The following is a 21392-nucleotide window of genomic DNA, read 5'->3' as shown; positions in this document are numbered from 1 at the left end:
GGGGCCGCTTTAGGCGAGAACCAGATGAAGCCCCGAATTCGAACTCGGGGGTTGGGCAGCGCTGGGCCTCAGCGCCCACGGTCTACCCGCGGCCCGGGCCTTATGTGCGCCTCAGCGAGGCCCAATTTCCACACAGCCGGTGCCTCGTTTCCAGCGAGTCCCGACCCCTCTCTAGCCACGGCCTGACGGGCACGGTGTCGACCTCGTCCTCTGACCTCCGACCCCGCGCCGCGACCTCTCGTCGCCGGTCCCCTCGGAGCCGGGCGCGGTTTCCGGGGAACGCGTTTCCCGCCGCACCGTGGGCCGCCCGGACCGCGCAGGACGGGGCACCTTCCGGTGGCGGCGCGGAGCCCTGGGCCCGGCTGCGGCCCGGCGGCGGCCCCGGCGCTGTGCGCGCGTTCGCGGCGGCCCGGGAGCGGCAGGGGCCCCGGGAGGCGGCGAGGCCGGAGCGGGGCGGGCCCGGGACACCGGCTCCCGGCGCCCTCGGAGCCAAAGGCGCGCGGCGGACACGGCGGGGCCCTCGCGCGGTGAGGACGCGTAGGCGTGTGGGCTCCTGTCACTTCACATCGCGAACGCTGGCCGCCGCGTGGCTCTGGCCGAGTCTCGCGAGGGGCGCCCCTGTGGCGTTTCGAGCCAGCCGGGCCGCCTGCGGAGAGGGAAGCTCTGCCCTTCCCCTGGCCTGGCGCGGGGCCAGTTCTCCCGGGAAGGGGCCGGGGGTCCTCGCAGGGCCCGGCCGCGGCGTGACCCTGCCGGGGTCCGAACTTCACCGCAGGGCGGCCTGATCGGGGCCAGGCCCGTGGGGACGCTGGCGTCACGGTGTCTTCCCCCTTCACGCCACTCCTACCAGGCCGACATCGAGTCTCGCTCCCCAGGGAGGGTCAAGGTCCAGGGGTCCAGCGGCTGCCCCGAGGTCCGCTAGGAGGTGGCGGCACTGGAGTGGCCTTTCTCCAGCCTGCACCGACCCCGCCTTGAGTGCCCCTGCGTGTGACCAACGGTGGTACCGGAGCGGCCTTAGAGACTGACCGCTGCCTCTGAGTTGAGTCTTAAGCCCCTCGTTGGGCCTGGCCGAGCCCCCGGTCTGCGCCTCTCCCCCAGCCTGGAGACGATGCCAAAGCTGCAGGGCTTCGAGTTCTGGAGCCGCACCCTGCGTGGCGCCCGCCACGTGGTGGCCCCCATGGTGGACCAGAGCGAGCTGGCCTGGAGGCTGCTGAGCCGGCGCCACGGAGCCCAGCTCTGCTACACGCCCATGCTGCACGCCCAGGTCTTCGTCCGCGACGCCAACTACCGGAAGGAGAACCTGTACTGCGAGGTGTGCCCCGAGGACCGGCCCCTCATCGTGCAGGTGCGCGGGAGGGGCTGTGGCGGCGGCAGCGGTTGGGTCCCGGGCCCTGGAATGCCTGGGGAAAAACCCTTCCCTCTGTGGCCGGACATCACTTTCAGCCTTTCCAGACAGCTCAGTTCCAGGAGGAGAGGGAGGAGGTGGCACCAGGCGTGTAGAGTCCACATGGCCACAGCAGTGATTCCTGTGGTGGAGCCAGGGCTGCCAGGTGCACCTCCCAGAATCCAACCCTATTCTCTAGGAGCTGGCGGAGGCAGCTGGGGTGCTGTGAGGTTCCCAGCCCTGCTGGGGCCTCTGGATTGCTGCTTCTCACACTCACACTCCCTCTTCAGAACGAGTAGAGATGGCTCTGCTCTTCAGAAGTCAGTGATTGTGGCTTCTGCCACAGTTCAGAAAATCTGTAAATCCGGGTGGTTTGGGGACTCCTCCTGGCTTTGTCATAGTGTAAGCCTTCGCAGGACAGGGCACCCTCCTGCGGTGAACCTGGGCCCACACCCTCCTGGGGTCACACTGGACCTCTCGTAGGGCTGGGCAGCAAGGGACTAGCGCCTGGCTGGGTGCATCGCTGACTCCTGCGTCTTCTCCAGTTCTGTGCCAATGACCCGGAAGTGTTTGTTCAGGCGGCTCTCCTGGCTCAGGATTACTGTGACGCCATTGACCTGAACTTGGGCTGCCCACAGATGATAGCCAAGAGAGGTGAGCTCCATGTGGAGCATGGGGGCACCCGGGGCAGGGGCCAGAGCCAGCTCAGTGCAGCCCCAGGTGTGGTGAGCTTGGAGGATGGCAGGCCTTGCCTCTGTCGTGACAGTGGCTCAGGCTGGAGCCAGCCGTCCTCTGTGCTCTGCCTCCGGAGGGTGGCTGTCCTCAGGCCTTCGGGGCTGGGGGCTGAGCCCTACTGGCTCTCCCTTCCCTCAGGGAGCTCCCTCTGCATAAACATGATTGCTGATACAGGGTTCCCGCCACCCGCTTGCACTGCTGTGTGTGGGGCTGAGCCTGTCTACCTCACTGGGCCCCTGAGGAGGTGTTACTTGGTCCCAGACCGTGGGGCGGTGGGGGTTCCATTCAGCACCTTCTGAGCTTAGGCAGCTGGGCAAATAGAGCCCCTGAATCTGATGCCGACAAACCACTGCTCTGACTGTTCCACTGCCCCAACTAGAGACACTGCTGGTTCTGGGGACCTGCGTCCGGCAGCTTCTGGCCTGCATGGATGGAGGAGAGGGTGCAGGGGGGTGCAAGGCCTCGGCTCCACCAGCCTTAACACAGGTGCCAGCCAGGCCATGCTTGCTCTTTGCAGGTCACTATGGTGCCTTCCTGCAGGATGAGTGGGACCTGCTCCAAAGAATGAGTGAGTTGGCTGGGTGGGTGGTGAAGGACCCCCAGAGACCCTCGAGAGGGACACATGGGCACTGTCCACTTGGTTGGGGCTTAGGAGAGGACAGGCGTTGGCAGGAGCTCTCAGCATCACCCTGGGGCCTCCTGCTCAAAGCAGCCTCTCTGCTGGAAGGAGGTGGCTGTGAAGTTGCCTGTCCTGTGCCACCCACCCCTTAAAACCAGACAGTAGGCCGGGCGCGGTGGCTCAAGCCTGTAATCCCAGCACTTTGGGAGGCCGAGACCGGTGATCGAGGTCAGGAGATCGAGACCATCCTGGCTAACACGGTGAAACCCCGCCCCGCTAAGAAATACAAAAATTAGCCGGGCGAGGTGGCGGCCTGTAGTCCCAGCTACTCGGGAGGCTGAGGCCGGAGAATGGCGTGAACCCGAGGCGGAGCTTGCAGTGAGCCGAGATCCGCCACTGCACTCCAGCCTGGGCGATGAGCGAGACTCACCAAAAAAAAAAAAAAACCAGACAGTAGGTGCCAGGACAGAGTCCTTGCTCGGGCCCAGCCCCAGATGTCCTGGGAGATAAAGCTGGCCTCAGCCCTGCTTGTTTGAACTTGGGAGGGCTGGGGGAATGGCGGAGGGAGCCTGCCCAGCAACCTGAGGGAGACACCCAGATGGTGGCCCAGGCTGCCTCCCAACCTCCCAGCAAAGCTGCCTGGACTCCGCTATCTGCGGGGCCCTGGGCTCTGGGGCTTGGCCGCTAAAGTGGGAACACCATGGCCCCCTCGGAAGCTGCCTGTCTTCTCCCCAGTTTTGCTGGCCCACGAGAAACTCTCTGTTCCTGTCACGTGCAAAATCCGTGTCTTCCCGGAGATTGACAAGACCGTGAGGTACGCCCAGATGCTGGAGAAGGCCGGTTGCCAGGTGAGCCCTGGTCTCGCGGGGGTGTCGTGGGCCTTGGCTGGGCCTTTGCACAGAGGACACAGCTGAGGCTCTTCCTGTGTCCACTCAGACACTGTGCACTGTCGGCCTCATGGGGGCAGTGGCCCTCCTGACTGGCCTGCCCCCACTGACCTGAGTGCCACCACCCCAAGCCCAGGCCTTCGCAACAGAAACTGCTTTCCTGGCTCCAGAGTTTTGTCCCTGTGGATAGAGTAATGTCAGCATCTCTACCATGTTCCTAGTGTCACAGAGGCCAGCAGGGCCTCCTTTGGGGATACTCAGCATCCAGTCTGCCTAGAGGGTCAGGAAGGGGCCAACAGGCTGTCAGCAGAGCTGCTCCCCTGCCTGGGTCCCCTGCACACCGAGCCTGGCCTGGGGCAGGCCTGGATGGGCTGCTGTCTCCAGGGGTGCCCCTCAAGACACTCAACCTTCTGAAGGCAGACAGCAACCCTGGTGACCCCGGGATGAGCTTGCACAGGGGCTGCTGGGCCCAGGCCCCACTTTCCCCCTGTGCCCCACCAGCCTGGAGCTAGTCCCTCCACCCCTTTGGCCTTGGGCAGTGGGGATGCTGCCACTTCCTGGCCTGACTCTTGCATGGGCCTGGGCAGCACATGCAGCCTGAGGCTCCCACAGAGTGCAGAGCCTTTGGGCAGGCCCCAGATGGTCTTTCCTCAGCCCCGCTCTTGAGCTGAGATGGTGAGGGAAAAGGTCCCCGGAGCTCTGGGCATGGGCATATATTCATGAGGGGCAGAGGGGGGTCTCGAGGGGTGGAGTGGGGGGGTGAAGGGGGCAATCGGATCAACAGGGGGACCTGAGGGGGAGGGGGCACAGAGGGGGGTTCAGAGGGGTGGAGGGGGGCATGGAGGGTGGAGGGGGGAATGAGGGTGGAAATGGAGGGGTGGAGGGTGGAGGGGGGGGCATGGGGGTGGGGGAGGGGTGGAAGGGGGGTGGAGGAGTGGAGGGGGGCGGGGGTCAAACATGGATGGAATGGAACAGTGGAGGAAAGGCCTGTCAGGAAAGATCCTGGGGTCAAGGAAAGGTGGATGGACATGGAGGGAAAGCCCGAACACCGTGGGTGCTCGGCTCACCTGACGCCCATGACCACTGAGGGGGCTAGGGCCGTGGCTGGGGGCAGCATCGCCTGGGAGCAGAAGCTCCCTGCCAGGATGGAGCCGGGGCTGTCCGGGGCCTGGTGGTGTGCTGGGCAGGTGGAGGGACAGGTGTTTCTGTCCACAGGAAGGCTGTGGCCATCCCTGTGTTTGCTAATGGGAACATCCAGTGCCTGCAGGATGTGGAGCGCTGCCTCCGGGACACGGGTGTGCAGGGCGTCATGAGCGCAGGTGGGCAGGGCCCGGGACAGCAGCTGGGGCCCCATGCACAAGGCCTGATGCCACCACCCAGGTCGGTCCTTCCCAATGCCTACTGCCTTCCCCACCGCGCTGTTCGCAGATGGTGTTCATCAATCCCAGTCTGCTCTGAGGGGCCTGACCTGGCCTTGTCCCTTGTGAGGTGGCACAGGAGGGTGTCCTGAGTGTCCAAGGCTTTCCTATGCCATCCACCTGGAGCAGCCCATGAGGCGTCCTTCCTCCCCTTCCTCCCACAGAGGGCAACCTGCACAACCCCGCTCTGTTTGAGGGCCGGAGCCCTGCAGTGTGGGAGCTGGCCGAGGAATACCTGGACATCGTGCGAGAGCACCCCTGCCCGCTGTCCTATGTCCGGGCCCACCTCTTCAAGCTGTGGCACCACACGTGAGTCGCCCCCTAAGGCGGAAGCCACGTTGGGGGGTTGCCCAGGCAGATACCGTCAGAGCCCACCTGGGGCATTTAGCAGGTTTTGTCAAAACAACTTGCTGCTAAGTCAGGTCTTGAGGGGCTGGGGTGACTTAGGAGTGGAGTTGGACAAGAAGAGACACAGGTCCCTGTGTGCCCAGTGCTCAGCCTGGGGCCTGATGGTGGAGCCGGGAGCCCAGCCTGCATGACGGGGCCTCTGTCTCAGGCTGCAGGTGTACCAGCAGCTGCGAGAGGAGCTGGCCAAGGTGAAGACCCTGGAGGGCATCGCTGCCGTGAGCCAGGAGCTGAAGCTGCGGTGTCAGGCAGGCGCTGGGGCTGGTGGGAGCCTGGCCTTGCGGGGGGTGAGGGCCAGGGGCCATGACCAGGGCCTTGGGCTTTTGCAGGAGGAGATATCCAGGCAGGAGGGAGCGAAGCCCACCGGCGACTTGCCCTTCCACTGGATCTGCCAGCCCTACATCCGGCCGGGGTGAGAGCCCAGCCAGCCCTGGGCAGTGATGTGTGCCAAGGTGTGGGCTCTACCCTGTGCCCACAGTGCTGCGCCTGCGCCGCTTGTCCTCAACCATTATGGCCAGTCAGCTCCTGCCCGAGGGAAAGGAGGAGGGAGGCTTTAGCTCCAAGCAGCACACACCTGCCATGTGCCCCTCAGTGTCCTAGGTGGCGGGTGCTGGTGACTCAGCTGTGTCCTCCCTCAGTGGACACTGGGATTTTAAATCTTTTCTTCCATAAGATACTTCTCTGAGCTCCTCTGATCCTGGAGTTGCCCATGGGTCAGTAGCTTGACCCCAGCTTCTGCTGGGTTCTCAGAGGTGAGGCCATCTGTGGCCACAGCCCTGCCTGGAGCTGGTGGCTCAGAGCTCGGGGCTGCCCGAGCTGTGGACTCCATCTCGGAGGCCCCAGACTCCCTAGTGGCCACTTCTGAGTGGGCTGCGCACTGCCCATGCTCCTCACAGCAACAGCACTCACCATGGCTGCCTGGCGCCTCCTCACCCTGGGGCCCCACCCGGGCTCAGGCCTGTGTGGCTGTGGCTGCTGGCCTCTCAAGGTGTCCTTGGGCTCTGCCCGCTGTCCTCCCCTCAGGCCCAGGGAGGGGAGCAAGGAGAGGGCGGGTGCACGCAGCAAGCGGGCCCTGGAGGAGGAGGAGTGTGGCACGGAAGTCCTGTCCAAGAACAAGCAGAAGAAGCAGCTGAGGAACCCCCACAAGACCTTCGACCCCTCTCTGAAGCGTAAGTGCTGCTTCTGCTGATGGGCCTGAGAGAGCCTCTTCATCACCCCCATCCTCCCTGTTGCCAGTGACAGGAACCTATACTTGCGGTCAGCAAGGCTCAAGGCCCAGAGCTGGAAGCAGATGCCTGGGGGCCTTGGCAGAGTGGTCAGCCAGACTTGGGGCCTGAGCACAGGGAACCTGTGCAGGCCACAGCCCAGGCATGTGGGACATGGGCTCAGTGAGTCAGATGGGGCTGTGGGACAAGCCCCTCAGCCAGGTGCCACCCAGGTGGCCACCAAGGGGCTCATCTACAGCTCAGGGCCTCGGGTCCCTGCAGCTGTCCCTGCCCAGCCTCACACAGGACGCCTGAGAGGGAGGCTGGGGTCCCCGCGAGTGTGTGCTGGGCCAAAGGTGCCAGCAGGGAGGGCTGGGAGAGATGGGATGAGGCTGCTCACCCCTCTCCTCTTGGCCACCAGCGGCAAGGCCTCAGCCCAGTGCCGTCTCCCCTGAGACCCCTGTGCCGTATCCTGGGCCAGCTCATCTGGGCCCTCAGCAGGTGGCAGCCTCCCAGATTTCTCTGACAGCTTTACAAGCTGCAGGGAAGACCAGCGATGACCCTGAAACCTTCCCATGTAACCCCCGGGGCGCTGGCCAGTCCAAAAGCAGCTGCCACGTCAGCCTGGTGCCAGCAGTCCCCGCCTGCCACACTGCCCCCTAGGCCACCGCATGAGGCAGCTGGGAGAGGCAGGAAGTCAGTCTTTGGGTTGAATTCTTGATTTGACACTTCTTGGCCCTTTTGCTTGGGAGACCTGGAACTGAAGGGCATGGAACCCCCCCTTGGACCCTGTGGGCGGGAAAACAACTCCCCTTGTCCCTGCCTGGGGGTGGGACAGATGAGGCTGCTTGTCCTGCTGGGGCCCCCCAGACCACCTGTTTCATGTCCGTTTCTTGCAGGATGGTGCCCCCCGCATCCCCTCACCCATTGCTCGCAGAAGGAAAAGCAGATGTGGCCAGCCTGTATCCTCTGCCCTCCCTGAGCCTCCTGGCCTGGCTGGCCACAGCTGGCACAGACGCTGTCAGCAGGCTCCATGCAGGCAGACGGGGCAGCCCCCACAGCCAGGCCACCCCGGCCCTCACTCACCAGCACCCTTTTGTTCTTTTCCTAGCAAAATATGCAAAGTGTGACCAGTGTGGAAACCCAAAGGTGAGCGGGTTCCGGCCACTGAGGCTTCAGCTCTGGTGGGTGGGCAGGGTGGTCTCCGCACTCGGGGTAGCAGGTCTGGTGCCCGCCCAGCTGGGTTTGTAGTGTGGCCCAAGGTGGCATGGATGCCTCAGGACGGCTCCTTGCTTCCAGCCAAGCCCCTGCCCAGGACTGGAGTGGGAATAAGTCTGGGTGGTTGGGTGAGGGAGAGGCACCTGGCTTGGGGGCGGTCCCCAGGGCTACATCCAGGCTGTGGGCATCTGGCAGAGACTTTCCCAGCGGGGCTGCTCGCCTGCTGGCCAGCCTGGCCCCAGGAGTGGTGCTGGCCACAGGCTCCCAAGCTTTCCTGTGCCCAGGGCAACAGATGTGTGTTCAGCCTGTGCCGCGGCTGCTGCAAGAAGCGAGCCTCCAAAGAGACTGCGGACTGCCCAGGTGAGGGCGCCTGCCCCCCGCCCCGCAGCAGGCAAACAGGCCCCTCCGCCTCCTGACCCCCGACTCCTCTCACTCGCTCTGCCAGGTCACGGATTGCTTTTTAAAACCAAACTGGAGAAGTCTCTGGCCTGGAAAGAGGCCCAGCCTGAGCTGCAGGAGTCTCAGCCGGCAGCACCCGGAACACCAGGTGGCTTCTCCGAAGTCATGGGCAGTGCCCTGGCCTGAAGGCCCAGAACCCCCACCCCCAGGACTGCTGCTGGAGCCTGGACACGTCCTACTTAAGGAAACGCCTTTTACTCAGGGAATCTCCTGCTACTTAATGTGGAAAGACACGCCCATGCCCCCCTTCGGCCCACTCTGGGGCCTGGAGATGCTGCAGTGGGGAGCAGGCCCCAGGCTGGACCTGCCCTGTCCTCAGCACGCGTGTGCAAAAGCGAACAATAAATCATTTCAAAGATGCAAGAGCCCACAGCCTGTGACCACCGCCCCCCAGACCCACGGAGGCACGAGCCGGGGCAGGTGCGGTTGGGGCTAGTGGGGGCTTCTGAACAACTGGATACGACTAAGTGAAGGCAGCGCATGGGCATCTGTGCAGAGGAAAGTGGGGGCTTAGGTCCCTAGGCGCCTCTATAGGCAAGTGGCCAGAGCCTCTGGGAGCTTCCTGATGCCGCACAGCCTTGGAAGCACAGCCTGTGGGCCACAGTGGCCGCTGCTGGGGGCTATTGAGCGCGCGGGCCAGGCTGCCCATTTGTCTCACCAGGCCCTGCCTCCAAGCCCAGCCCCAGGGAGACAGCCCTCAGGAATTCCTGCACAGCAGGAAAGAACAGCCAAGGGCAACACTCAGTCTGCTTTTTAATGGATACTGCCCACTTGTCTGCACCTGACCAAAGCGGGAACAGGAGGGGTCTGGGAAGTGGTGCCACTGCGCCTGGGTGCCGCACAGTCTGCTCCCTGGGGACAGAAACCCACAGGGTCGAGCCCTGCAGGCCTCTCCTTCCAGGAAGGGCCACAACTAGCAGCTGCCTGCCTCCCCAGCCCCAGCAAGGGCATGCAGGCTGGGGGGCACCCAGTGGCCAGGCCTCTTAGCTGGGCTGCAGGCAGCACTGAGCCGCCTGGAGGTCAGGAGGTCCGTGGAGATGGGGAGGGGGTGCAGATGTCCTGGAGGCCAAGGTCCACCCCTCACATGTTGGTGCTCATCCGAGACTGGCTGTTGGCTGGAGTCAGCTCCCCCTGGCTCCCTTCTCTGGGCGGGGACTGCAGGGGAGACAAGCAGCAGTTCAGCCACCAGGCCCCACACGCTGTGCACCCGCCCACTGACGCCTGCCCACCTTGACGTGGATCTGGTTGCGGAGCACAGCTGCCCGCAGCATCATGGCCTTGGCGCGGCGCTGGAACTCCTTGCCCATCAGCAGAGACTTCTCAAAGGTGGTGCTGCGCTGATCCACATCCCGGGCGTAGAGGATCTGTGCAGGCACAGGCTCAGCGGGGCCCAGGCTCACCCCCAGCTGCCCCCACCACCCTGCAGCCCACAGCCACCTTGCTGTGCGAGTCCACGCGGGCACTGATCAACCCCTCCAGGATTAGCTGTGTCAGCTCGTCCTCCAGGGCAGCCACTGTGGTGTTGAAGGCCGCCGCCATCCTATGCATGTCGGCTGACACGTAGGGGCTGAAATACTGCAGGGCGGAGGGAAGTCAGCTCCACAGCCCCCTGTATGCCCACCTGCCGTGTGCCAGCCTGACCCCCACATTACCTGGATGAGGGCACGGTTGCGAATCTGGGTGTACAGGGTCCTGACGTGGGGAGCCAAATACATGTCCAGGAGCAGGTTGTCCTAGGGAAGAGGCTGGTGAGGACCAGGACAGGAGGCCAGGCAGAGCCCCACCTCACCCCCACCTCAGGCAGGACCCCACCTTCATCTCATCCAGCATCTTGAGGCATGAGGCGTACTTGGACTCGTAGAATTTGAAGATGATGTCTCGGACCTGCGGCTCCAGCTCCAAGAACAACTTGAAGGAGCTGGCGAGGCAGACCCCTCAGAGCTCTGTCCTCTGCCTGCCCCTCCCTCCAAGTGGCCAGTGGTTACACCAGTCCCCAGACAAAACACCTGAGGAAACGGCAGGGCCAGGGGTCCGGGACGTGCAAGGCCAAAGCGGCAGCCGTGGAGAGGGACAGGGACTGCCGGACCAGGGCACCCACCTACTGGAGATGACGTTGCGCTGCAGCTCCTGCCGGTCAAAGGTAGCCAAGGCGCACAGGCCACCGTAGATGGCCACGTTGCTGGGGGACAGCAGCTGAGGAGCAGAGACCTGGTGTCAAAGAAAGTGAAGGGCCAGGCCACCCCTGCCTGCCCATCACCCACTCAGAGAACGCCTAAGACCCCGTTTGTGAGAAACCTCACCCTCCTACAAAAGCAGCCCAACCCATGAACCCGTGCTCTGCCTCCCAAGTCCCCAAGAGGGCTCCTCACCTCAGGGAAGTCGCAGTGATCAAAGGAAGCCAGCAGGAGGCACTTGGCAGCCTGCTTGTACTTCCTGGCGGCCAGCTCCGCCAAACCTAGTGGAGGGAGCCGGGGGCAGCGGGGAGAGGGGGTGAGACCCAGAGCCTGGGGAAACTGCTAAAGCCTGGACACCAGGGAGAACGCGACCACCAGCCGGCTCGCTGGCCTCTCCTGCCCCAGGAGCTGTTCCTCAGTGCTGGGCACAGATACCCTAATCATGCGTGGAAACAGCCCCGCCAGTGCCAAGCAGGTTCCCCGAAGCCAGGCGTGCAAGGAAGCTTTAGGTGCTAGCATGGCTGCAAAGGACACCCGAGCTCAGAGCAGCTCAGGCTGGCAGACCTGCCTCAGGCCCACAGTGACAGCAGCCAGACCCTGACCACACATCACCCACTGGCTTCCCCAGGGCAGACTTTAGGCGCCACCTACACCCGCACATGTGCCCCACAACATCCTGCGCCCTGCCAGGGAAGGTTTCCCTGGCTGAGGCAGGGACCAGCCTACTGCCCTGGGCTGGAAGAGCAACACACATTGAACGCGGGGCCAGCTGGGCATGACCCAGGCCCTCACCTGCGGCACACTTGAGCTTGGTGAGGATGGCCTGGGTCTGGCTGTCACGCTCTCCTCGCTGCTGTTGGGGGAAGCCACATGCGTGAGGCCCACGCCCCACATTTCCTGGAGCTCGATGCCCAGCCCCCAGACAGAGAGGGGATGAAGGCAGATTCAGATTTGGGGGAGAATGAGGTGGGGGAGGATAGGAGGGGCCAGCAGTGGTCAGCAATCCTGGGGCAAGGTCTCTGAGGAGGTGGCCCGTACCTCAGCAATCTCCGGGGTAGACTCAGCCTTGCTGACATAGCTAAGCACATGAGACCAATTCTGTAAGTAGACGCTGACCTGGTGGACAAGGGGGCAGGGCCAAGTGAGCCTAGGCGCTCCGATGGCCCAGCCATGCTGCCCCCAGCCGAGGCAGGCCGACCTTGATGACGTTGAGGCACATGTTGATGACGTGCTTGGCGCTGGTGCAGTAGTCCCGGGCCCGGGAGTAGCACTTGAGGGCGTTGCTGAGGTCCCCACAGTCCAGGTAGTGGTCGCCCAGGTCGTCGTGGCCGCGCCGGATGCTCTCCTTGATGGAGTTGCCTTTGTAGTTCTTCAGGTCCGTGTCCAGCTTCTCCAGCTTCAGCAGGGCCTTCTTCCGCGTGGCCTCCACCCAGGCCGTGTCCAGGGGTGGGGGCTCCACGCCACTCTCAGGGATGGCGTCGGGTGCGTTCTGCAGCTCCCTGAGAGAGGACCTGGCCATCAGGATGGTGACGGTCACAGGGGCCAGGGAGGAGGGGAGGAAGCCGCCAATCTCAGGCTGCCCTCAAAGGCCCAACTGGCACACAGGTGGGCACCTCCCACTAGCCTCAAACCCCACCTCCAGGGACCAGTCTGCACCAGGGACACAGAGAGAACTGCTGCCCCCAGGAGCCTGCAGCCAGGTGGGGAAGCCAGCAGGGAGGCAGCCCCTGAGCCACAGTCTCCAACAGCTCCCCTTGGAATCAAATCCCTGCGTGCACACACACAGGGCACTTCTACTCCTGGCCAAGAGACAGCGAGAAATCTACCTGCCCAACTTCCCAGCGCAGGGGTGGGAGTTGCAGGACACAGGAAGGGGGCCCAGCCCCAGGCACCTGCTCCCTTGGTGGCCTCTACTTTCTCTTACCAAGCCCCTCGCCTCACCTGGTGGCCTCTGAGAGCTTGCGGTGGATTTCCTCATACATGTCCACATTAAAGGTTCTCTGCACGAAGGACAGGGCCATCTTCAGGGCCTCCACCCGCAGCGTGGGGCAGTGATCAGCAATGAACTGCAGCCGTTCGATGCGCATCAGGCCGCTGTAACTGGCTGCGTACTGCTCCAGATCCTGGGAGCGGGTGCACACCAGGGTCAGGCAGGGTGTGAGGCGGGACCCTGGCCCCAGGCCCTGAGGGTCAGGAGTCGGGGCCTGACTGTCCTGGCCAGAATGTCACCCTGGGCCCATAACCGGAACCGGGCATGGGGGTGCGAGACTGACTGCTGGTCCAGGCCCTGCAGAGACCCCTGGGGTGGGCCTGCGGTAGGAGCCTTGGGAGTGGGGCTCTGCACTGGGGGGGTTTCGGGAAGGGACACTGACTGCTGGTCGCTAGGCTGAGCGGGGAGGAGACCTGCCCTGGCTTCTCCATCAGCAGTGTCTGAAGCTGGCCTACAAGCCTCACATGAGTGAGCAATCAGAAATCCTGATGGTTTTCGGATCAGGAAAAGAGAACAGAGATCACTGAGAAGGATCATTCTACCTGCTGTGCAGGCTGCAGTGGGGAGTCTGCCCTGGACCCCTCAGTAGGACTGAGACACCCAAGGTTCCCCCACTGGGCTCCGTACCAGGCTGGGGTTCTCCACCACGTAGTTGACGTCGGGTGCATTCTGCGGGTCTTCCTGGGGGTCCACGTCGATCTGCATGGGCTCCACAGCCCCCTGCAACATGGGCCAGGCACCTGGCACCTCGTCCTGGGGACTGCCCCAGGAGGGCGAGAGACCCGCACTCTTCTCTGAGGTCAGCTCCGCCCGAGATCTTCCAGGCCAATCGGACCACACTCCCGCCGCTGCTGTCCCCCAGGCGTGCCCTCCCAGTCACCCTCGCCCCCAGCCAGGCTCCTGTGCCACCACATTCAGGGAGGGGTCTCCTCACAAGACTCTAAGGCTCAGAAGCAGAAACCCCTCGCCTGATTCTAGTCGCTCGTCTCTGAAAGCCAGAAAGCAGACACGGGACAACCAACTACACAGGGACCGAGAGCCCCTACACGTTCCCAGCCACCATCCTGATGCAGTTTCCTCCAAGCCACGGAGAAGAACGGGACGCCACCTCAACCCCAGGAGGCAGGAGGACCAGCCCCCGGAATCTGTCCGGAGCAGCAATACTGGGCTGAGAATCACGCCACAGGGTTGGGAGAAGGGGAAAAGAGTCATCTCAGGGAGCCCCACGGCCCCCAGCTGGGAGACACAGAGGAGCCAGGACCTCGGCTTAAAGCAGGCTGGAAAAGCCGCCATGCCGGGCACCCACCGGACCCGTGGGCCTCCCGCGCTCCTTTGGGAAAAGCACCAAGAGCTCGGCTCCCTCCGCAGGCCCCGGGCCCACCGGGGCACCCTCCCCTCCTGCGCTTGGCACTGCGTCCCTGTCCTCGGCCGGCAGAGCAGCAGGGGCCCAGCCACAGCAGGGGCGGCCGGGGCCCTGCTCCCCCCTCCCTCGCTCGGGGGTCCCTGTCCTGGAAGGTACCTCGTAGAGCAGCGTACAGGCCGACAGGCTGGCGCTCAGGCTGAAGTCCCCGGCCGTACCGGGCAGGAGGAGGTCTGACCTACTGCTGTGAGGGGTGCAGTACAGATCTGTCACTGACGAGGAGGCCGAGCTGGGGGCCGAGCTATCCCTCATTCTGTCCTGACTTTCTGCACCCCCCGACCCTGACACAGAGCTGGCTGGCTGCTGAAGGGAGAAAGAGCGTTAGCGTCGGGGCGGCCGGGAACCTCTCCCGTGAGCTGCTGGGAGGGGAGGCGGGGCGGGCGCGGCCCGGCGGCCCCCGACCGCAGCGCGCAGCCACGGCGGAGACGCGCCCTCGGCCCTGCAGCCCCCGACGCGCGCTGCCCGCGGAGACCCCGCACGGAGCGCGCCCGGTCGACTCCTGGCGCAGGCCCCGCGCCCCTGCTCGACCTCAGCCCGGCCCCAGCGGCGGGGGGCGCGGGGGCGCGGAGGCCTGGCGCGGCCTCGGCTCGTTACCTGCAAGTTAAACACCTGAACCGGCAGCGGCATCTTGCACCCACCCCGCCGCGGCGTGCCGTCCACTTCCGGGGCAGCGGAGCCGTCGCTTCCGGGGCGCGGGGCGGGGCAGGACCGCTGCGTTCTTAAAGGGGCCGCCGCCCACCCACGGCTCCGGCCCAGTTCTCGTCTCCCGGCGCCGGGGGTCCCGGCGGCCGCATGAGCCGCGCGCGTGGGGCGCTGTGCCGGGCCTGCCTCGCGCTGGCCGCGGCCCTGGCCGCGCTGCTGCTACTGCCGCTGCCGCTGCCCCGCGCGCCGGCCCGGCCCGGACCCCCGCCCCGGCCCCGCGCGCGCCCCCTTCCCGGCCCGCCGCCCCCAGCCTGCGGCCAGACGACGTCTTTATAGCCGTCAAGACCACCCGGAAGAACCACGGGCCGCGCCTGCGACTGCTGCTGCACACCTGGATCTCCCGGGCCCGCCGGCAGGTGCGCCGGACCCCGATCGCAACGGCGAGCCCCACGCCCACCCTCCCCGGGGTCCAGGGTCTAGGCCCGGCCCGAGCCCCCGGAGGCTCCGCGCGGGGCGGGTCGGTCCCCAGCCTGGGCAGCGCCCCCGACGCCTCATAGGTTGTTTCTCCCCCCAGACGTTCATCTTCACCGACGGGGACGACCCTGAGCTCGAGCTCCAGGGTGGTGAGTGTCCCCCAGCCCCGGCGCCCGCGGGACCTGGCCCCCGAGACCCCGGAGCCGCGGCCACTGCGCTGCTGTGGGTGCCCCTCTCTGTCGAGGCTCCGGAGGCCCGGGTAGGCCACGACGCTGCCCAGGTCACACGGCCTGCGGAGGGCACACCCTGCCAGCCAAGCTCTGCTGCCCACCAGCCTCTCACACTGGCTGCTTCCCAGGGCGTGGGGCTAGTGCCACGTCCCCTGAAGAAGCCCCAGCAGGGAATCCGCCCTTCCAGGCCAGGTCAGGACGAGCTGCCTCCGTCCTGTTTCCTTTCAAGAGATCCCAACTGATGGCGTCTGCTTCAGCCTCGGGGGCACCAGCAGGGTCAGCCCGTGAGGGCTAGGGCTGTGGTTGGACCCAGGCAAGGAGTCCAGGCATGTCAGACAGCCACATGATGCTCTGGCCCTTGAGGGCAGGTGGGGCACAGGCCTTATCCTGACTCCTGTGCCAGCCTCTACCTGCGTGCTTCCCCCGTCTCCGACTCGCAGGTGGTGGCCGTGTCATCAACACCAACTGCTCGGCCGTGCGCACCCGCCAGGCCCTCTGCTGCAAGATGTCCGTGGAGTACGACAAGTTCATCGAGTCTGGGCGCAAGTACGCGGCACTGACCCGACCCACGGCGAGCCCAGAGCCGAGCTGGGTGGGGACCTCCTGTCCAGCTGTGCCAGGCCCTCATGCCCAGGACTCCCCTCGCCCACAGGTGGTTTTGCCACGTGGACGATGACAATTATGTGAACCCCAGGAGCCTCCTGCACCTGCTCTCCAGCTTCTCACCCAGCCAGGACGTCTATCTGGGGCGGCCCAGCCTGGACCACCCCATCGAGGCCACCGAGAGGGTCCAGGGTGGCAGAACTGTGAGTGCCAGAGCAGATTCCTTTCTTGATGCCAGCCCAGGAGGCACAGCAGAGGGCGTGGAAAGCTGGCTTGAGAAGGGCATAGGGCTGGGGGCCCAAGCTGATCCACCCAGGTGGTTTGCACGTGGTGTTTCAGGAGCAGGCCAGGAGGCCCTCATTGTACTGGGCAGAGAGGGGGTGTCTGGACCAGGTGGGGAGGGTCTGCAGGCCACGGATCAATGGCCTGCAGAAGCCCCCGGCCCCTCTTACCCCAGGAAACTTCTGTTACCTGAGTGGGATCTCCCAAGGGGCAGCTTAAGAAAGATGCCTGGGGAGTCCCATGAAGAGTCAGGGGTGAGAAGCTCTGCTCCGGAAGCTCTGACTGGCACCCCATCCCCAGGTGACCACGGTCAAGTTCTGGTTTGCTACTGGTGGGGCCGGGTTCTGCCTCAGCAGAGGCCTCGCCCTCAAGATGAGCCCGTGGGCCAGGTGAGTGGGGGTTCAGCTGCCTGGGCTGGGAGGCGGAGGCTGAGACCTGAAAGCTGCTGACCGGCCTCCCCCCAGCCTGGGCAGCTTCATGAGCACGGCTGAGCAGGTGCGGCTGCCGGATGACTGCACGGTGGGCTACATCGTGGAGGGGCTTCTGGGCGCCCGCCTGCTGCACAGCCCCCTTTTCCACTCCCACTTGGAGAACCTGCAGAGGCTACCGCCAGACACCTTGCTCCAGCAGGTACCGGCGCCACTCTGCGTCCTTCTGCCACGTGGGCTTTGCCTCACCCTGACTCCCCCAGGGGCCCCACTGCCCTGGCCTGATGCCCGGCTGAGCAGGCAGGTGGGATTTGCATGTGGCTGGGGGTGGACCCTGGAAAGGCCCCTTGGTCTGCTGGATACAGGGTCTTCAGGTACAGAAGGGGTGTGGGTGTGGTGTCTGGGGTGGAGGGACGAGGGGAGAAGCACAGTTCTCGGGCCAGGGAGGCCCCACGCCAGCTGGGCAGTGGGTGTGGTCTGTGTGGTGATGGGGACTCGAGCAGGTCCCATCACGTGGAGCAGGGATGGAATGAGGGTCAGCTTTGCTCTGGAGGTTTCAGATCCCTCGCTCCTGTCCCCCAGGCTCCGCCTGAGGTGTCCCCCACTCAGCTCATGGCACCCTTCAATGCTGTTCCCAAGCCTGGCCTCCCCGAGGACTTGGGGAGAAGTGGGTGGGCAAGGGGGCTGTAGCAGGGCTCCTGGCCAGGGGAAGCGTGGCCCGAGACCAGACCAGGCCACACTCTGCCCACACCGTTCTCTCCCAGGTTACCTTGAGCTATGGGGGTCCTGAGAACCCACATAACGTGGTGAACGTGGCTGGAGGCTTCAGCGTGCAGCAGGACCCCACACGGTGAGTGGGCAGTGGTATGGGCAGGCCCTCAGCCCCACAGGGGCTCTGGCATCAGCACGCCCACCCACAGCCCTGACCCTAAGTGCTCTCTCCACCCACAGCCCTGACCCCAACTTCTTCCCTCCCCAGGTTTAAGTCTGTCCACTGCCTTCTCTACCCAGACACGGACTGGTGTCCCAGGCAGAAGCAGGGTGCCCCGATCTCTCGGTGACACCAACCATCCCTGACCCAGGGCTGCCTCGCTCGGTCCCAGGTGCAGGGAGCTGGAGCCCCCCATGGCCTCAGTGGACTCCCTCAGGTGCCATGGCCATACCAGTGAGATGCAAGCACCTGGCACACCCTCTGGCACTATAGCCTGCAGCCCCCGTCTCCCAGCCCCTGGTGGACTGCAGTGATGGGTGTTTTGGGAGAACAAAGACAGCCAGGCTGAGGGCCGGGGCCGCAGTGCCCCTCCCACTAACCCAGCCTCAGGGTTGATCCCACGGCAACAGGCGTCCACCCCAGCACCTGGGCACCTGGGAGGGAGCTGCCATCCAGGCTCCATTACCTGTTGCTGAAGGCGGGTGCCAGGCTGGCTAGGTGCCAAGGAGCAGGCTCCAGATCAAGGTCCTGGCCCAGCCACAGCCATTGCAAGGGCTTAGCCTGGCAGGCTTTGTGGGGGATGCTGCGCTCTCTGCTGCAGGCTGGGTGCACAGCCGGGCACTGCAGTGGGACTCAGGCCCGGGAAGGTCATGCTCTCAGCCAGAGCTTTGCTCCCAGCCCAGGTGCCTCGTTCGGAGCCTCTTCCCTGGGACCACAGAGGTGTTTGCTCTGCTCTGACTTGTGGCTCGGGCTCCTTCCTGGGTCATGCTCCTGCCCCACTGTGCCTGGGCCCATCCACAGCAGGAGCCTTTTGTTTGGGGCCCCCTGGGGTGAGACTGCCCCTGACCCGCCCATCCCAGCAGACCCACCAGGAAACGGGCCAGGGGCCATCACCTCCCCTCCGCCTCCTGCTTTGCAATGCCTCCTGCTTTGCTGTTGCCGAGCGCGAGTAAAGGCTTTGTTCTTACTCCACACGGCTCCTGTCTTAATCACCCACCAGCCCAGCTCTCCTCGGGTCCCTGCCGTGCCCCCTCCTCCCCCAGGAAGGCTCTGTCCCAGGCAGGGCTATATCCTTGCCATCCTGCCCACCCAGCCTTGAACCTACTAGATTCTTCTTTGGAAGCCAAAGCCTCCAGCAGGGGTGGCATGTGGGGGTCCTGCCGGGAGAGATGGACACTGGACGCTGCCCTGAGAGGCCGCCTTCCTGAGCGTCATGTTTGCCTTCTCATGTGTGTTGTGTGGAGCCAGGTGCACGTGGGTGTGTATGAGGGTGGGTGTGCATGGCCGTGTGCACAAGGCTGAGTGGACACATGGAGAGCGGGTGTGTACGTGCATATAGGTGAGTATCTACCCATGTGTGTGTCTGTGTGCATCAGTGGGTATGTGCGTGGCAGTGTCAGCATGCGTGGGTGTGTGCACTTGTGCATGGGTGTGTGGAGGGCAGAGAGGAGGCCCCACATAACCTGCGTGGAGTTGGCTGGTTTCTGTCTCATTTGTTCATGCTCAGCCTGGAGTAGAAGGCACCCCAAGGAGACATGAGGTTAATCATGATTGGGTCCTCAGGGCCTGGGACTGCCAAAAGCCCAGGCGCCTGGCTTTGTCCACTGCAGGCTCTGGGCTGGGAGAGGAATTCTGGGGCTCAGAACAAGTGTCAGGGGTGAATTTCAGCAAGTCCAAAACCTGCATTTCAACAGAAGCGAGAAAATAGCGAATTTTTGAAAGTTGCTGCAGAATTGTGGATGCCCCAAGAGAAGGTATCCCCTGTGTCCGTGGTGGGCGTCTGGCCGCATGGCCTCGGGTCCCGCACGCTGGCTCCCCTGGATGCGGGGTTTGGGTGTTGCACACTCGTCTTCCTCTGACCTCGTGGCCCTCCCTCCCTCCCAAGCCTGTGCCACACGGGCCCGGTGTCCTTGGAGTGTGGGGAACGTGGACTAGAGTGCGTTCGCGCCACCGGAAAGGGTGTCTAGGGACAAAGTGCTCCGAGTGGGTTTTTCCAGGGCATGAGGCTCTAGCAAATCTTGGTGGACACGTGCTTTCCAAGAGTCCAGCTTGCAGCTCCTCTGAGAAAATAATGTATCCGTTTTACCTCAACTCCGTCAACACTAGTCTTAAAACCTAAAGCGGCCGGGCGCGGTGGCTCAAGCCTGTAATCCCAGCACTTTGGGAGGCCGAGACGGGCGGATCACAAGGTCAGGAGATCGAGACCATCCTGGCTAACATGGTGAAACCCCGTCTCTACTAAAAATACAAAAAACTAGCCGGGCGAGGTGGCGGGCGCCTGTAGTCCCAGCTACTCGGGAGGCTGAGGCAGGAGAATGGCGTAAACCCGGGAGGCAGAGCTTGCAGTGAGCTGAGATCCGGCCACTGCACTCCAGCCTGGGCAACAGAGCGAGACTCCGTCTCAGAAAAAAAAAAAAAAAAAAAAAACCTAAAGCATGTTATTGCTGTCTACCTGAAAGGAGATGGTCGTTCATGTTTAAGCCACACTCGAAGGTTGCACGGTGCCCAGTCCAGGAGGTCACCATGCTTCGTTTTCCTCTCCTTTTTTTTTTTGTCTAAGTTCAGGTCCACGAGGTCCTGAGTCTTTTCTCCTAAACGATCAGTTACGCTGCTCCCTTTTGTATTGTTGGGTTATGTTTATAGACATTTCAAACTAGCAGTTTTCCGCTTTGATTCAGATAACCATTCCCGGGCAGGGCCAGTCCCAGACTCGATGTTCGGGGAAGAGACTCTGGCTGTCCCAGGCCCAAGTCCTTGCTGGACCCAGTTGGCTTCAGCTGCAGAGGGACAGCACGGACAAGGGTGAGAACTTAAAATTTAGGAGATGCCGTTTTGCTAATGGAGTTATTTGTAGTCGCAAACTTTACATTAAAAAACAAGGCGGCCGGGCACGGTGGCTCAAGCCTGTAATCCCTGCACTTTGGGAGGCCGAGACGGGCGGATCACGAGGTCAGGAGATCGAGACCATCCTGGCTAACATGGCGAAACGCCGTCTCTACTAAAAAATACAAAAAACTAGCCGGGCGAGGTGGCGGGCGCCTGTAGTCCCGGCTACTCGGGAGGATGGCGTGAACCCGGGAGGCGGAGCTTGCAGTGAGCTGAGATCTGGCCACTGCACTCCGGCCTGGGCGACAGAGCGAGACTCCGACTCAAAAAAAAAAAAAAAACAAGGCTACTCTGGACCACGCTGCCTGTGGCATAGCCCTGCTCTGCGTGGAGCAGCTTAAAAATAATACCAAAATAGGCCAGGCGCGGTGGCTCACGCCTGTAATCCCAGCACTTTGGGAGGCTGAGGCAGGTAGATCATGAGGCAGGTAGATCACAAGGTCAGGAGATCAAGACCATCCTGGTGAACCCGGTGAAACCCCACCTCTACTAAAAATACAAAAAATTAGCTGGGCGTGGTGGCGGGCGCCTGTAGTCCCAGCTACTCGGGAGGCTGAGGCAGGAGAATGGCGTGAACCCGGGAGGCGGAGCTTGCAGTGAGCTGAGATCCGGCCAGTGCACTCCAGCCTGGGCGACAGAGCGAGACTCTGTCTCAAAAAAAATAAATAATAATAAAAAATAATAATAATACTAAAATGAGTATACATGCTTGAGGGGGTGACACCCATTCTCTGTGATGTATGCCTGTCACACTACACGCCTGTATCAAAACATCCCAGGTACCCCATAAATATACCTCCTATGTACCCACAAAAAATTTTAAAAATAATAAAATAATAATTGAAAAAGAGGCTAGGCATGGTGGTTCATGCTTATAATCCCAGCACTTTGCAAGGCTGAGATGGGAGGATCACCTGAACACAACCTGGGCAATTTAGCAAGACCCTATCTTTACCAAAAAAAAAATTTGATAATTAGGCACAGTGGTGTGTACATGAAATCCTA

At 63.3% G+C, this 21392-nt stretch overlaps 3 protein-coding genes across 12 annotated transcripts; 2 read left to right on the top strand and 1 right to left on the bottom strand.

Annotated features, from left to right (window-relative positions):
• Nucleotides 1-449: 449 nt before the first annotated feature.
• DUS1L (dihydrouridine synthase 1 like) lies at nt 450-8687 on the top strand. The gene is given in 12 exon segments (XM_031657180.1): nt 450-1342; nt 1927-2035; nt 2634-2684; nt 3471-3659; nt 4816-4941; nt 5205-5349; nt 5597-5693; nt 5775-5857; nt 6469-6614; nt 7762-7799; nt 8153-8228; nt 8314-8687. Coding segments are annotated over 12 exon segments (1437 nt in total). The 5' UTR covers nt 450-1105; the 3' UTR covers nt 8454-8687.
• A 376-nt stretch (nt 8688-9063) lies between these two features.
• On the bottom strand, nt 9064-14606 carry GPS1 (G protein pathway suppressor 1). 10 transcript variants are annotated; one of them, XM_009191523.3, is made up of 14 exons: nt 14506-14589; nt 14011-14095; nt 13119-13211; nt 12443-12624; nt 11700-12000; nt 11540-11617; nt 11294-11354; nt 10697-10782; nt 10426-10520; nt 10140-10245; nt 9980-10060; nt 9765-9902; nt 9557-9691; nt 9064-9482 (listed from the first exon to the last, which is right to left on the bottom strand). In XM_009191523.3, exons 3-14 carry the CDS (start codon nt 13194-13196, stop codon nt 9408-9410), a joined length of 1416 nt encoding a protein of 471 aa, XP_009189787.1. In that variant the 5' UTR covers nt 13197-13211; nt 14011-14095; nt 14506-14589; the 3' UTR covers nt 9064-9407. The 10 variants fall into 10 exon arrangements, with proteins under 10 accessions (XP_009189787.1, XP_009189779.1, XP_009189780.1 ...); XM_009191515.3 differs by having other exon boundaries at nt 11700-12012; nt 14011-14214; nt 14506-14570; XM_009191516.1 differs by having other exon boundaries at nt 11294-11351; nt 11700-12012; nt 14011-14214; nt 14506-14570.
• Nucleotides 14607-14633: 27 nt separating this feature from the next.
• Nucleotides 14634-18473, top strand: RFNG (RFNG O-fucosylpeptide 3-beta-N-acetylglucosaminyltransferase). The gene is given in 9 exon segments (XM_009191524.2): nt 14634-14800; nt 14803-14969; nt 15128-15176; nt 15698-15803; nt 15910-16063; nt 16443-16531; nt 16607-16772; nt 17335-17420; nt 17550-18473. Coding segments are annotated over 9 exon segments (996 nt in total). The 5' UTR covers nt 14634-14703; the 3' UTR covers nt 17632-18473.
• Nucleotides 18474-21392: the final 2919 nt, after the last annotated feature.

The sequence above is a fragment of the Papio anubis genome, chromosome 17 (genome assembly GCF_008728515.1).
Source record: "Papio anubis isolate 15944 chromosome 17, Panubis1.0, whole genome shotgun sequence".
NCBI lineage: Eukaryota > Metazoa > Chordata > Mammalia > Primates > Cercopithecidae > Papio > Papio anubis.
This window is presented reverse-complemented; position numbering and strand designations above follow the sequence as displayed.